Here is a 13,925-nt window from a genome sequence, read left to right on the forward strand (position 1 = left end):
CGGCGCATGGCGGCCACAAGCGGACAAAGGCGCTTCCTGGCAACCGTGCTAACCGTCCGTTGGGCTTTTGAATCCGGCGACCTTTCGAGATGCCCGACCGAAAGCTTTGGCGCTCCTGCTCCTCCCGCCCGCCCTTCCACTCGTTCGCCTCCCTCATGTGCTGGGCTGCCCCCCGCCCCGGATCCATCCTCACTCGGCCAAGCCCCTAGGACCTGGCGGTCTCGGGAGCAGGGCCCCCAATGCCCTAGGGGACAGCTCCTTGAGGAGAATAGGGGTGGGAGGACACCTGCGACACAACCGCCGCGGGCGCCCCCAGGCCCCTGCGCGCCTTCCGGCAGGAGAAGACCACTCCTGGAGGTATTAAGGGAGCGAGTCCCCTTTCTTTGGTCAATCCGCTTCAGCTTCTTTCCCCCACAGGCCAAGCGCCAGCAGCCTAACAACGCACTCACCATGCTGCAAGCGCTACCGGTCTCCGAGACGCAACCACACAACCAGTCAGCTCGCTCGCTCCACTCGGACTAATTCTCCCCCTCCGCCCCCAGCGCCTCATAAACACCTCCCTCCGCCAGATCCCTCCGCCGCATGCCAGATAACGGAACATCACAAACGAGTCCCGGCCCTTTCCCCCAGGCACCCCCTCCTCCCCGCCAACTCTCCTCGAGAACCCTTTATCCTCCACAGTGATTTGGCCGACGATGCAAAGGGTAAAGAGAAGTGGACAAACGGACGACGTAAGTGGTTTTCATTCTCTGGTGAGCCGCTAAAATGCCCGTAGAGAGGCGCCTGAGGGGCGCTACTTTGCGGCGCGGAGGAGCATAGTCGTAGAGGCGCGTGTGCGATGAACATTGCGCCGGCCTCTGATTGGCTGGTTTGTACCTGCAATGCGTCACTCGGGCTCGCAGCGGCCGCCGCGGGGACGCGGTGCGGATTCTGCCGTTGCTGCTCCGGCCGCTCTGTCCTGGCGACTGCGCCGGGCGGCAGGTCGTTTTCCCTGCGCTTGTCTGGAGAACTTTCCTCCTCCACGCGCGCTTCCCCGCCACGCTCGCACGTGGTTTGCCGCCCGTTGTGTAGGGGTAGACACCTGAGTGGATGGAGAAATACCTCAGGAAAACCGTACCCCGCGCTCACCTTCGTATTTCAGCCTCGTGGAGGCCACACATTTTACATTTCGCTCCCTCGCAAAACCCGTGAAAATCTGGATAAGGGCAAAGGCAGCTGCTCAGTTGACTAATCTGAAAAGGCCTTCCGTTTATACTTCCCCCTTCGCCTTCCCTGCCAGGGGTAATTTACCAGAGGAAAAGAAAAGTCAAACCCCTCAGTATCCGAGATTCTGTAGGGTTAGTCACTCCCAATAGCTCCTTGATGCTGTAGAATAATTGGGTTCTGGCTTGCAGTCAGTCCTGGGTCCGAGTTTTGGTTGGGTCACTTCCTTAGATGTATGACCTTGGATGAGTTACTTAATCTTTAGCCTAATTTATAAAATGGAGATAATAATGCCTATCAGATTATTGTGAGAATTAGAATTATATGACTAGAGGCCCGGTGCACAAGATTCATGCCCTGGGGGGTGGGGGGGAGGCCCCGGGTGGGGGGAGAGGTCCCTCAGCCCTTCCTGCACCCCAAGCTGGCGGTCGGCCATCCTTAGCGCTGCCCCTGAGGCGGGAGAGGCTCCCACCACCTCGGCTGCGCCCGCCAGCCGCAAGCCCAGCTTCTGGCTGAGTGGCGCCCCCCCCTTCGTTGCGCATCTGCCCCCTGGTGGTCAGTGTGTGTCATAGCGACCGGTCGTTCTGCCATTGGGTCGATTTGCATATTAGCCTTTTATTATATAGAATTAGAGTGAATGTAAAATGTTGAAGCACCTGGCACAGGGTAGGTCACTGTAATATATCTTCCCCTCATAATGAATTTGCCCTTTTGGGTCTCTAATCTCTCAAATTTAAACGGACATTTTAAAAACCATATGACAGCTCCTTGGAACTGGAATCCTTGTTTGTGCACTGTTTGTGGGGAGTCAGTAAAATGGATCAGCCACTGAGGAAAACAGTAGGTAGTTCCTTTAGAAATTAAAAAAAGAATTACCAGATTGTCTCAGCAATTCCACTTACAGGTATATATACCCAAAAGAACTGAAAGCAGAATCATGAAAAGATATTGGTACATTCATATTTATAGCAGCATTATTTCAGAATAGCTAAAACGTAGAAGCAACCCAAATTCCCATCAATGGATTAATGGATAGGGAAAATATGATTACAATGGGATATTATTCAGCTTTAAAAAGGGAGGAAATTTTACAATATGCTACAACATGGACATTAAGCTAATTATAATAAGTCATAAAAAGAATAAATACTGTATGATTCCATTTACATGAGGTACTTAGAATTGTCAAAATCATAGAGATAAAGATGCTGCCAGGGGTTGGGGCTAGGGGAATGGGGAGTCGTCGTTTAATGGGTATAGAGTTTCAGTTTTACAAGATGAAAAAAGTTATGGGATGAATAGTGGTGATGGTTGCACAGCATTATGAATGCATTTAATGCCAAAATTAAGATGGCAAATTTTGAGTGTATTTTATCACACACACTTTTTTTTAAATTATCTCCTTGGCCCTCCCCAAAATAAGCAAGGGTGTCCATAACCTGGAATATTTAACAAGCAGATAGTGAACACCTACTGTGTGAACTCAATTTGAATATAACATAACTGTTACCATAGAGGGGGGCTCACAAGGCACAGAGGAGAAGATCTTAGCATACCACAGGTTTTAAAAAGGATTCCTAAAGGTGACTCCTAAATTAAGTCTGACATGATAAATGGACAGGAAAAAATGGGAAGGTGGAGAGGAAGAGGGAATCAAAGTTTAGATGAAAGGAAAAAAACAACAACAAAGGCTCAAAGGCATGCAATTGTATGGCTTGATGTAGGAACTGCCAGTGATTAAGGCATTACTAGAGCCAGCTGAGCTTAGGAGAGGGCACGGGAAGTTAGAAAGGAACTAGGGTTTAATGCTCAAACTAAATTCCTTAAGATGGTTGTTGGTAGAACAGCCATCTAGAAAAAAATCATCTTGGGCCATATCAAGTCCTTTGAATTTTCTAGTAAAAAGCACAAATGTGTGGACCTTTTAAACCTAGTGAATAGCATTTCTTAGCAAGCTAATTTTAAATCATTTCTTCTGAGAAGAAGGTTCCCTCCAGAGCATCTTCATGTCCAGCAAGACCAAGACCTTTTCTAGTGGCTATCTGCACCCATTTGTAAAGCTTCAGTAGAACTCAATCTTTTTTAGCCAAGTTAGACATTTTCAAATGCCTTCAAAAGTATTTCCTTTACTAGGCCAGAGATGGATTTTCTTTCTGTCAGTCATGCAAATCAGGCATAAAATAAGTGCTTTTTAAATTAGTATTGGCAACCCTGTGACCTTCCTTTCAGATGAATGATTGTCAATGAAAACTCAGGACCCTGTGCTTCTGTTGTCCTATGGTGATGTAATGATGCCATGGGGGAAAGGCATCCTACAAATGAAATACTATTAAGAATGTTATTTAAAAGTGGGTACCTCTGCTCCAGAATCTGAGCTGAAAACAGAGCCCTAAGGCCACCATTACTCTGCATTCTGGTAGCTCCCAAGTCTATACAAGGTATTATTCAGAAATTCCTCCTCGGATGGAAGAGCCATCAATAACCTTTTCCTTCAGTTTAGTCACTAAAAACATTCCCTCTTTACACATTACCCTATCAGTATTCAGTGATTTACATATGAAATTTTTAATGATGGGAAATTGAATGACAAAATACATAATCACCTCCTTTAGAAAATGAATGTTTTTAAAGAATTGATATAACGAGCAGGAGCTTAAGTCTAATATACAGGCACATGCTTAGAGATGTATTATTGACTCAAGGAGCTTCCAAACAAGTATTTGGTATTGAAATATGCCTGTTAAAGAAAATACAAAGAACTTTCTGGTTTCTTGGGTTGATTTTCAGTAAGGCCTATCTTACGGAACCTTCCTTGCTTACCTCTCCAAGAAGAGAAAGAAAATGAGGGGTGAAAAGTCAAGACTTACTTTTAAAGCCATTGTGGTTTTTGTGTATTTGAGACTGTTCCAAGTCAATTTATTTATAGATCATTTGTCTTCCACAGATGACATACAGTGCAGCCTGACTTTGGCAATTGCCAGCTGAGAAGCCAAGTTGGTGACAACCGCTACATCAAGGCATAGGAGGTAGCTGGTTGTATTTCTATTTCCCCCTCCTAACCAGTGAGATCTTATAGCTTTCTACCTTTGTCTGTCTTTGTAAAATGAGTATGCACTTCCTCTCCAGGCCTCAGTTCCTCAATTTGCAGAACACAGATAACACAAGTCTGGTCCTTTGACATTTTCCATAGCTTTTCTCCTTCAGCCAGTTGTGCTAATGAACAAGAGCAGAGGACAATCACAGTGGCATTCTTGACTGTAAGGCCTGTGTAATTCTCTACAGGTGAAAGAATTAAACCCTAAATGACTTAAGGCATCAATAATATTGCATTAGGTTCTCTCCCGTGCACCTAGAATACTTGTTATGTGCCAACTTTTAGAGAATTGAGAAATAATACTCAAACCATTTTCTTGTTCTTTGGTTTGGATAAGGAGCCCTGCTTGAGAAAGTTAAGCTATTTTCTTACAGGATTATGGGGCAAAACAGAGCTGGGACTGGAATTCAACCAGGTCATGAGAATGTCTTTCCACAGCATCCTCAGCTCAATGAGGGGTGAAGCATATAGGAAAAGAACTGAATCCTCCAGACATTCCGAATGGGTTTATGCTCATATACACACAAGAAAAGTTGAGGGTCATTAACTTTGATATTGACACTGTCATTCATTCATTTGCTCATTCAAAAAAATTTGAGATGTCAATTTAGGATGACCATTTATCTAGATTTGCCTAGGACTGAGGAATTTCCTGGGACAGGACTCTCAGTGCTAAAACCAGACAGTCCCAGGCAAACTAGGGTCACCCTAAACCATTCATTCAATAAATACAAGCAGCCTATTACGTAATATTAGAGGCTGGATGCACAAAATTCGTGCAAGGACCTTGGCCCTGGCCCCCGCCCACCACCGCCGCTGCTGCGGCCAGGGGCCTCTGCCATCTCTGCCTCGACTCCTTCCAGCTTTGTCCGGATGGAAGGACGTCCAGAAGGACATCTGGTCTAATTAGCATGTTAGCCTTTTATTATTATAGAATAAATGTGCTATGATAATGAGCACAGGAACCCGGCCATGTTGCTCAGTAGTTGAACATCGAGTCATGCACCAAGAGGTCACAGTTTGATTCCCTGTCAGTGCACATGCCCAGGTTGTGGGCTCGATCCCCAGTGGGGGATGTGCAGGAGGCAGCTGATCATTGAATCTCTCTCATCATTGATGTTTCTATCTCTCTCCCTCTTCCTTCCTCTCTGTAATTAAAAAAAAAATTTTTTTAAGTGCCTCCCTCTACACTGTCACCCCAACTATTTGCAGATATCTGGATGCACTATATAGTTTCCTGCTCCCTCTGCCTGGAACATCCTACTTCCTTTTCCCACTGCCAGCTGCACATAGCTCATACTTGGCCCAAGCATCATACTCCCTATGATGTCATCCTAACTCCATCAGCTCTCTCTCCTGGCCCCAAAGAGAAAAAATCACTCTCAAAATATCCTTACAACATTTTAAGGTAGTATTTCTTTACAGGTTGTCATTCCAACTAGGTGGAGAACCTTCAGGGTCTATAATATGTTTTTGCTGTCACTACCTTGCAGGGTGCTGGGACATAGTTGATGCTCAGTAAATTTTCTTGAATGAATAGATGGATGAATGGACAAAAATAATTATTGTTTTGTACGTGCCTTTTTCATATGGTTGTTAATAAGCACTCAGAAGATTTTGTATGAAGTATGAGTTCTTATAAATACTGCAATCCTTTTTTTTTATCAGAGAAAGTAGTCAATAGGATAATTTTGATCTCCTTATATAGTTTATTATAGTTAAGTCAATTTGAAAATGTTAAATATGTACTTAATCAAATATAATTTAAAATTTTCATCTTTCTTGGGATTATTTTGCATGTCATTGTACAATAGCTGTTTATATAATTTTTAAACTGTTTTTTCCCCATCTTACTTAGATAATTTATGGTTCAGATTATATTAGCTTGATGAAATTAAGGAATAAAGCAATTAGCATCACATAATTAAGCTACAATAATTGTGCTTTCCATCTGAATGGTTTCACAGAAAAGGTGATTGATGTTGTGGTTGGTATTGTATTGGCAGTGTGGGGCCTACATAGAGGTATGAATTCTCTGCTGTGGACCTCACATTTTAACTTCATTTTCTTCATACCAGCTTGGTTTTTTACTATTCTTTGGCTGGTTTAACAGGAAAAAAATAGAATTATCATTCTCAAGATTGGGGAGTTGGCATTACTGGGAGTCCTCTCTTTCCTTCTTCTCATTGCTTTCCATTCCACATCTAACTAGCCAATATTTCTAGGTTCTGCTCATGGAACTTGGAGTAAATCATTGTCTGCTTTGAAAAAAGATTTTAAAATGTTCTAAACTAATTTCAGTTTCCCCTCTGGATGAGAAAATGGAAGTCACTTATTGAAAACATTTTTATTTTACCACCACATTCTCATTTTCCCTGGGTCCAAAGTAAAATAGCCCCTGTCATTCATGTGGCAGCTCAAAGAGACATAAATGTGCCCATATCGCAATAACAGGATTAATTAGGAATGAGTTTTTGTTTTTCCAGATGTAAGCTTATTATTTTACTTCTGAATATTTACTTAGAAATTTAGTTATCAATTTATTTTTCAAAATTTCAAATGCATAGAAAATTTGAAAGAATAGTACAATAAGTCATTCATATACTGACCACTTAGATTCAACAATGGCTGTTTGCTTTCTTTTTTGTCTCTCTCTGTCTCTCTCTCTCTCTACACATACACACACAGAGAGAGAGAGACAGATGTGCTTTTTTTGGATGAACCATTTGAAAGAAAATTGCAGACATCATATTTCAGCCCTATATTTCAGCATAATTCTCCTAAGAATAAATATATTCTCTTACAAAGCCACAACACTCTTATCACAGTTATTTTTGTTTTTTTAAATAATCCCTTAATTACCTTAGATCTAATCTATACTTAAATGCTCCTAATTGTCCCCAAAATTTTGGGGGTTTTTTCCTAATTAGGATCTGACAAGGCCTGCACTTTGCAAGATTACATCGTATCTCTGTAGACTCTTTTAATTCTTTTAATCTAGATCAGTTTTCCCACCTTTGTTTGATCATAACATTTATATTTTGAAGAATCCAGGACAGTTTTCTTTTTATAATGGCCACATTCTAGATTTGTCTGATTGTGTTCTCATAGTGTCATTTAACTTGTTTCTCTGCCCCCTATATTTTCTATAAACCAGAATTTAGTTCTTAAAGGCTTGTCAAGACTCAGGTTGAAGACTTTGGGAAAAAACATTTCACAGATAATATTGTATATCTCACACTGCATCATCTCAAGAGCACATAATAGCCATTGTTCCATTTTTAGTGATGATAAATTCGCTCATTTAGTTAAGATGACTTCTACCAGACCTCATCACTATAAGGGTACATTTTTCACTTTCAATTAATACGTAATCTGTGGGACAGAATTCTACCACCATGTAAATATCCTGTTTTTCCCAACAACTCTTTCTCTAGTGATTTTATCATCCACTCATGAGTCTTACATTATAATTACATTGTGAGTTACAAAATGGTGTTTTTTCTAATTCTATGGTCCCTTCTGTATGCATTAGCTGGCATTCTTTTTTGTAAACGAGTACTTTCCTTTTCTGAACATCCCTACTAACTGGTGGATTTTTTAAAAAATTCAGGGTATCCTAATCAATTATATTTATTTTAGTTGTTGGTGCTCAAGTTGTCCCAAATTTGGCCAGTATGTACTGTTCAGCCCAACTCCTGTGTCCTTTTGAAATACCTCCAACGGTTTTTGAGTAGTTTTTTGCTTTCTGGCACAAAATGTTCCAGGCTCACCTTGTACTTTCTCTGCTCGGACCTGGAATCAGTCATTTTATTCAAGGATCCTCAGAAATGTTTAATGCATCCTTTTTTGGTTTTCATTCCAAACTTGTAAAAGTCATCTTTCTGTATTTGTTGTATTCAGCCTATCCATAAACACTTCAATGGCTTTCTCTTAGTCTCAACCGTTTTTCTTCTCAATATCGCTTTTATCCTGGACTCTTGCTCAAAGTGCTCAATTCTTTGTGCTATCTCTGTGTAGGTCTTCGCACCGCCTCTAGTCTTTTCCCAAGGTGTCATACCTGTGGGTGTAAAAGGTGAGCCCTGGGTCAAACTGGAAAATGGATAATATCACAAAGGCCATTAGGAAGCTGCAGGTGAAAGGCCTAGACAAGCAGGGCCTCGACAAGGGGTAACTGGCTGAATGCAGCTATCACTGCCCTTGGCAGGGAGGCCTTTCACCTTCCCACAGCCCCTGCTCTCATCCTCATACCTGCTTGCTTCCTCGAAGACAGAACTTGGGGGTGGGGGGGGGGAGGGCAGGATCTTTGCTTTAATCTCAGAGTTCAATGCTTGGGGTAGGGTGATGCCAAGGTCAGGAGGGAAAAGGGGAGATTACTGCCTTAGGTCTCTAAGACCATTTCAGTAAATCATATGAACTATAAGACTATTATTTTGACTATTTATATAGAAAATTCCTATGTTAATTTTTCTCGTGCTTATGTTTAAGTTTTTGTGTTTGAATATATTCTGTTGGGATTTATTACTTTTTTAGTAATAGATGAAACTGGAATAATTCCTAGTTATCTTTATCATGTTAAAACTCTTAGTTTTGCACCAAACTGCTGATTCCTTCTATATCTAGTGGCATTATCTCCCAGCAAGCACCGCATTATACTTCTCCCACCCAGCAAGGGCCTCCTGGGCTATGTCCTCTTCTGTCTCCAAGTCATTGGACATCATATAGAAGATCCATCACTGCACAGGGACACAGAGGTAGGGATTTGTATCCAAGTAACCACCAATTAGCTCTATGATCTTGGGGTAAGTTTCATGGCCTCCTTAGACCTCAGATTGTAAATCATTCACATGGTCTCTTGATTTTAAGGTCTTTTTTAGTAGGTCTGGGGAAGAGGGAGAGAGACAGCCTAAGAATCTTTTTCCTTAAATTATAAATTGAGTAGAAACAGAGTTCAAAGGTCATTTAATGTAACCTTCTAATGAGAAAATTAAGGTCCTAAAGATTGGATGATTTGCCCAAGGTCCTGCATCTAGTTGAAGGAAGAGCCAGGTCTGGAACCCAGTTTCATTGATTCCCAGTCTAGTCCCTTCTTTACTTTATAAGAGTGACTCCCATCTCCACACTCTTTAAAATACTGCTAACCCTCTATCGCAGCCATAGTAACTTCAGTAACCCCATTTCCCACATTCACACCTGTGTGTGTGTGTGTGTGTGTGTGTGTGTGTGTGTGTGTTTCACTTCCAGTTATAATTATAGGAGCTAACATTTTTTCAAACACTATATTCTAGGTTCTTTGCTAAGCTTTTTACATTTAATATCACATTTAATCCTCATAGCAAACTTATAGGGTCAGTTCTATAACCACCCAAGATTACATATGGAATAGCTGAAGTTTAAAGTATTTACATAATTTTCCCAGTCACATAGCTAGTAGGTCTCAGAATTAGATTTCTAACTCATCTCTATCTGAATTCCAAACCTACCCATAGCACTTTTCTGTCTGTGAATACAGTATTCACAGACAGAAAATGGGAATTTGCCTTGTTTTCATTGTATAGGTCTAGACTGACACTCCTGAGGTTGCTACACATTTATGAGTAAATCGTTTATTTGTATTTCTTTACTAGACTTCAGAATTATTGAGTCAACTTAAAAGCTTGAAGACAATAAATTTAAAATTAGTTTGGTCGGTGGCCCAGTTTAGTTTAATCTGAAATCCCCAAGTTTCTTTATTGGAGACTGCTTTGAAGTTATTGATTATGGAGTGAACATACTACTGTCATTAACAGTGAAATCCTTTCTTCCAAAATCGCGGTTGGGTAACGACTTCTTATCCACCAGAACTTTGTATCCTTACATCTAGAGTTTTATGATATAGTAAGACAACAACAACAAATGAGGGTTCTTGGGGAGAGGTAGAATCTTCTCTCTTTAGACAATTAGTTTTTCCAGCTCTATAGAAAATAACTTTAATATATTATAAAGTATGCCAACTGGCATTGAGACAATGAAAATAAATGCCCCCCCAAGGTCCTCCCCAGTCTCAGCATTCAGAGATACTTCATACAGATACTAATTTCTTTTTCAGTGTTTTTATTTGTGCAGTGCATTATTCTAGTAGGCACTGGGCTGTGAAAGTTACAATCCTTTTGTGAAAAATTGAAATTGAAAGGTTTTTACAATATGACAGGCTTCTGGAGGACCATCTTCCAGAGGTTTCACCTCTTCTGACAGTCTGATTCTCTCTACCAGGGTCTGCTACATGTAGTTTTCTAAATTACCAATGCAAAAATTTCCCCTGACTTTGAGGGAAGCATGTTGGTAGTTCTGTGGTATGCAATGATCTAATACCCGGAGAGTCTGTTACCATGCAACCAAAGCTAAGGTCAATTATGATTCCCATCAGTGACCCTCAGCATCTCTCATGCCGTTCACTGTAGTCTATTTGAAGAGCAGACACTTTAACATTTTTAAAGGAGCCAGAATTATCATTCAAATGATAAACTGCCACACAGACAGACATTCTTTTATGATTCATTTAAGTGAAGGTCTTAAGAGGTTATGCATTCCGTCTCAGTGTTTATTAGAGATAGTGAAGACAAATAGATCAGAGAACAAATCAAACACTGCACATCATAGATGCCAAGCTCAACAGAATACTCTAATATTAATATGTGGGCTATTCAACCCCACTGGGCAAAAGCATGTTTTATTCAGGAAAATAAGGAATCAAGCAATCTCTCTATAGAAAGCCATTTACAGCTCATTTGAAAATTGAATTCATCATCTTTAATAAAGCCTGTTTATACCAACGATGAAGGAGTTTCAAATAAATATGACTGAAAACAATGATAAATTAGCTTCCTAGCCTTTATATGTTTCTTACATTGTAATCATTCAAACCCACTGAAATCAAATTTGTTTTACCAATTTCCTAAATTCAATCCAATGAGTTCCTGGTTCTTAAACAAAACCAATTCATATTGTCAAGTGACAGCAAGAAACATTAATAGCATGCTGGTTCTTACTATCCAAAGGGACTTTACTAAGTGTAAGTAATGATATAGGCTTTTATCATGCAGCTATCTATTATTTAGATGTACATTCTAACCACATGCTCTGATACCCTTAAACTGGCAGTGAAATAAAAAGCTGACCCTGGGGAATATGTCATACCCAGCATATTAAAAAGGATCCCTAGGGCCTCAGGAAATAAAGAGCTGTGCTGGAATTTTATTGAAAAATCATGATGACAAAGCCCTTTCCATTTAAAAAATCATTGTTCATCAACATCATTGAATCAAAGGCTGGAAATGAATGGAGAGGTGGTCTCATTTTGCTCTTCGCTGGGCACCTAGCTTTGGATAACACATTCACATAACCAGCTACAAATCAGGTCAGGAGACTCTGCTCAGAAAATTCCCTGGGACAACAGGGACAGGGTTCCTCCTCCGCAGAGGCCCAGGCTGAGCTGACGCTCCCCGCTGCTGCCTGCAGTAGACCTACTTCTCCCTGACGCACTGTCAGTCTCTGGGAGCCGGCTTTCCCAGGAAATCCAAAATGCCTTCCTTCCGAGGAGCGCAAACACATGCTTTCTTTCTTGCTGTTGGGACTGGAAATGCCTCGAGACATTTATTCCTCTGAAGTCAGCCTTAATACATGCTGTGAGGTACTTTTCCGAACTAGGATTTTCTGATATTTGACAGGAGACCTAGGGCAGGTCTGAGATAGGCTCTGTATAATCCAAGCGCTTTGCCTCGTTCCACTCCGCCTTCCTTTTCAGTGAGGGAAGGCAGGGCTGATGAGTCCTCGTGGGGGAATGTGGGAGGAAAGTAAACAGGGTGTGTGAACTGCCGAGAACCCAGAAAAGAGTATTTTCTCCTTCCCAATCGTGGGGCAAATATGCACCGAGCGAGGCTGCATAGCATGGTAGCAGCTGAGCAACAGCTCCCAGGCCTCCGAGTCAGGACTGTGGAGATCTCTGATTCCCCTAGCTTGCCTGGATGGAGAACAGGGGGAAATATTTCAGAGGCAGGAAGACTAGGTTTGAATGCTGTGGCACCACTTAACAGCTGTTCCTTGAGTGAGTCACTAACACTCTGAACGTGTTTCTTCATCCTACAGTAAAAGATAACAGCGTCTATGCTGGAATGTGACTGTGACCGTGAGAGTGCATGTCAAGTGCCTGGCACTGCGGAAGTGGAAGCGGGCTCTCCACCATCCTGCCCCATGCCGCGCCCCCACCCCCGATTCCCAGCCTACAATTTGGACAAGATGCTCTGCATCCAGCAATGCAGCTAGCCTCTCATCACTCTTCTTCCTGGGGCTTATCTTATTTCCACATCAAAGTTGCAAGGTCCTTGAGAGCGGCAGCTGCATCTTGCTCAGCTCTGCATGCCCCCCCACCACCACCACCACCACCAGCCCCAGCTTCACTGTGGGCTCCTGAATAGCATGCAGACTGCTTGTTCAGAAGCTGAGGGAAAGCTGGTCTCCTCTTCTCTTTCTCTCTCTCTCTCTCTCTCTCTCTCTCTCTCTCTCTCTCTCTCTCCCCCTCTCTCCCTCCCTCCCTCCCTCCTCCTCTGCTGCAGTCAGGCCTGCAGCCAGAAAAAGCCCAGTATCTCCCCCCCCACCACATCGTTTCCTGCAGCCTCCACACTTCTGACAGCAGAGGAGAGGAAAAGACAGGGAGCTGCTCCAAACCAAGGCTGCTACTCCTGCTCCAGCCTTGGGTGCTGAACTCATCCCTTATTCCCTTAGGAGAGTCAGGGGAGGGGGGTGTTGAGGAAGCGGGAAGGCACCACATATGGAGGAGTTCAGAGAGTTCCAGCCACTCTGCAGTCTGTCCCTTCCCTCCAGCATTAAATCAAGACACTGTCCCTGAATTCACAGCACCCCTCCTCCTCTTGGGTGAGATCAGAAGAATGAACTCCCTTGACGGAGCACTATTGTCCAGGCCCAGGCACTATGCATGATGATTTATAGAGGTTCGTTTAGTTCATCCTCAGACATGAGGAAATAGGATAAATCTTATTGGCTCCATCTTGTTATAGAACAGAAAGAGTTGTCTGCCTGGTACTAGCAGGGCCAAACACTGAACACCGAGTGGAGAAATATTGGCTATTTTATTGATGAATGATGCCATCTAGGAGAATGGGAAACTAATGCTCACAAGCCCAAACTCCTCCGTAGCATATAGGTTACAGATTATATAGGGCAAAATCACAAGACACCGTGGGTTGGGGGTTCCACATCTTGCTGGGAGCTGATTGGTCAGAGGTGAGGTAAGTATGATGAGCCATTTCTTCAGGTCTTGAGGACAGCTCTGAGGTCTTTTCCAGTGTCCTTCTGTCCAGTCTCATGGGAAAGTAGCCAGGGGGTCATACCACCTCAGGGTTCAGGAACTGAAACATAACTTAGGTCAAAATATTATCTTTTGCCTGCCAGAGGTCTGGACTATTGCTCAGGTCTAGGCTACTGTCTACTGCTGTCTCGGGGGTTGCTGATTATTGGGGGAGACGCTAGGTCTCTGAGGGGGGGGGGCGTTTTCAGAGCTAGGATTTAAAACAAAATGTAATCAAAGTCATAAGACTCTTGGTTTCAATTTTACAAATGAGGAAACTGAGGC

General features: G+C 42.5%; 1 protein-coding gene across 1 annotated transcript in view; it reads right to left on the reverse strand.

The window, feature by feature from the left end:
- The window catches only part of CALM2 (calmodulin 2 (phosphorylase kinase, delta)), a 14,870-nt gene extending 14,318 nt beyond the window's left edge, over window positions 1-552 (reverse strand). Inside the window, exon 1 of the mRNA XM_005864804.2 lies at window positions 450-552. Coding sequence (XP_005864866.1) covers window positions 450-452 — 3 coding nt within the window. The 5' untranslated portion in view covers window positions 453-552. The remainder of the gene's footprint in view (window positions 1-449) is intronic.
- Between the last annotated feature and the right edge of the window lie 13,373 nt (window positions 553-13,925).

Source organism: Myotis brandtii, unplaced genomic scaffold (genome assembly GCF_000412655.1).
Source record: "Myotis brandtii unplaced genomic scaffold, ASM41265v1 scaffold191, whole genome shotgun sequence".
NCBI lineage: Eukaryota > Metazoa > Chordata > Mammalia > Chiroptera > Vespertilionidae > Myotis > Myotis brandtii.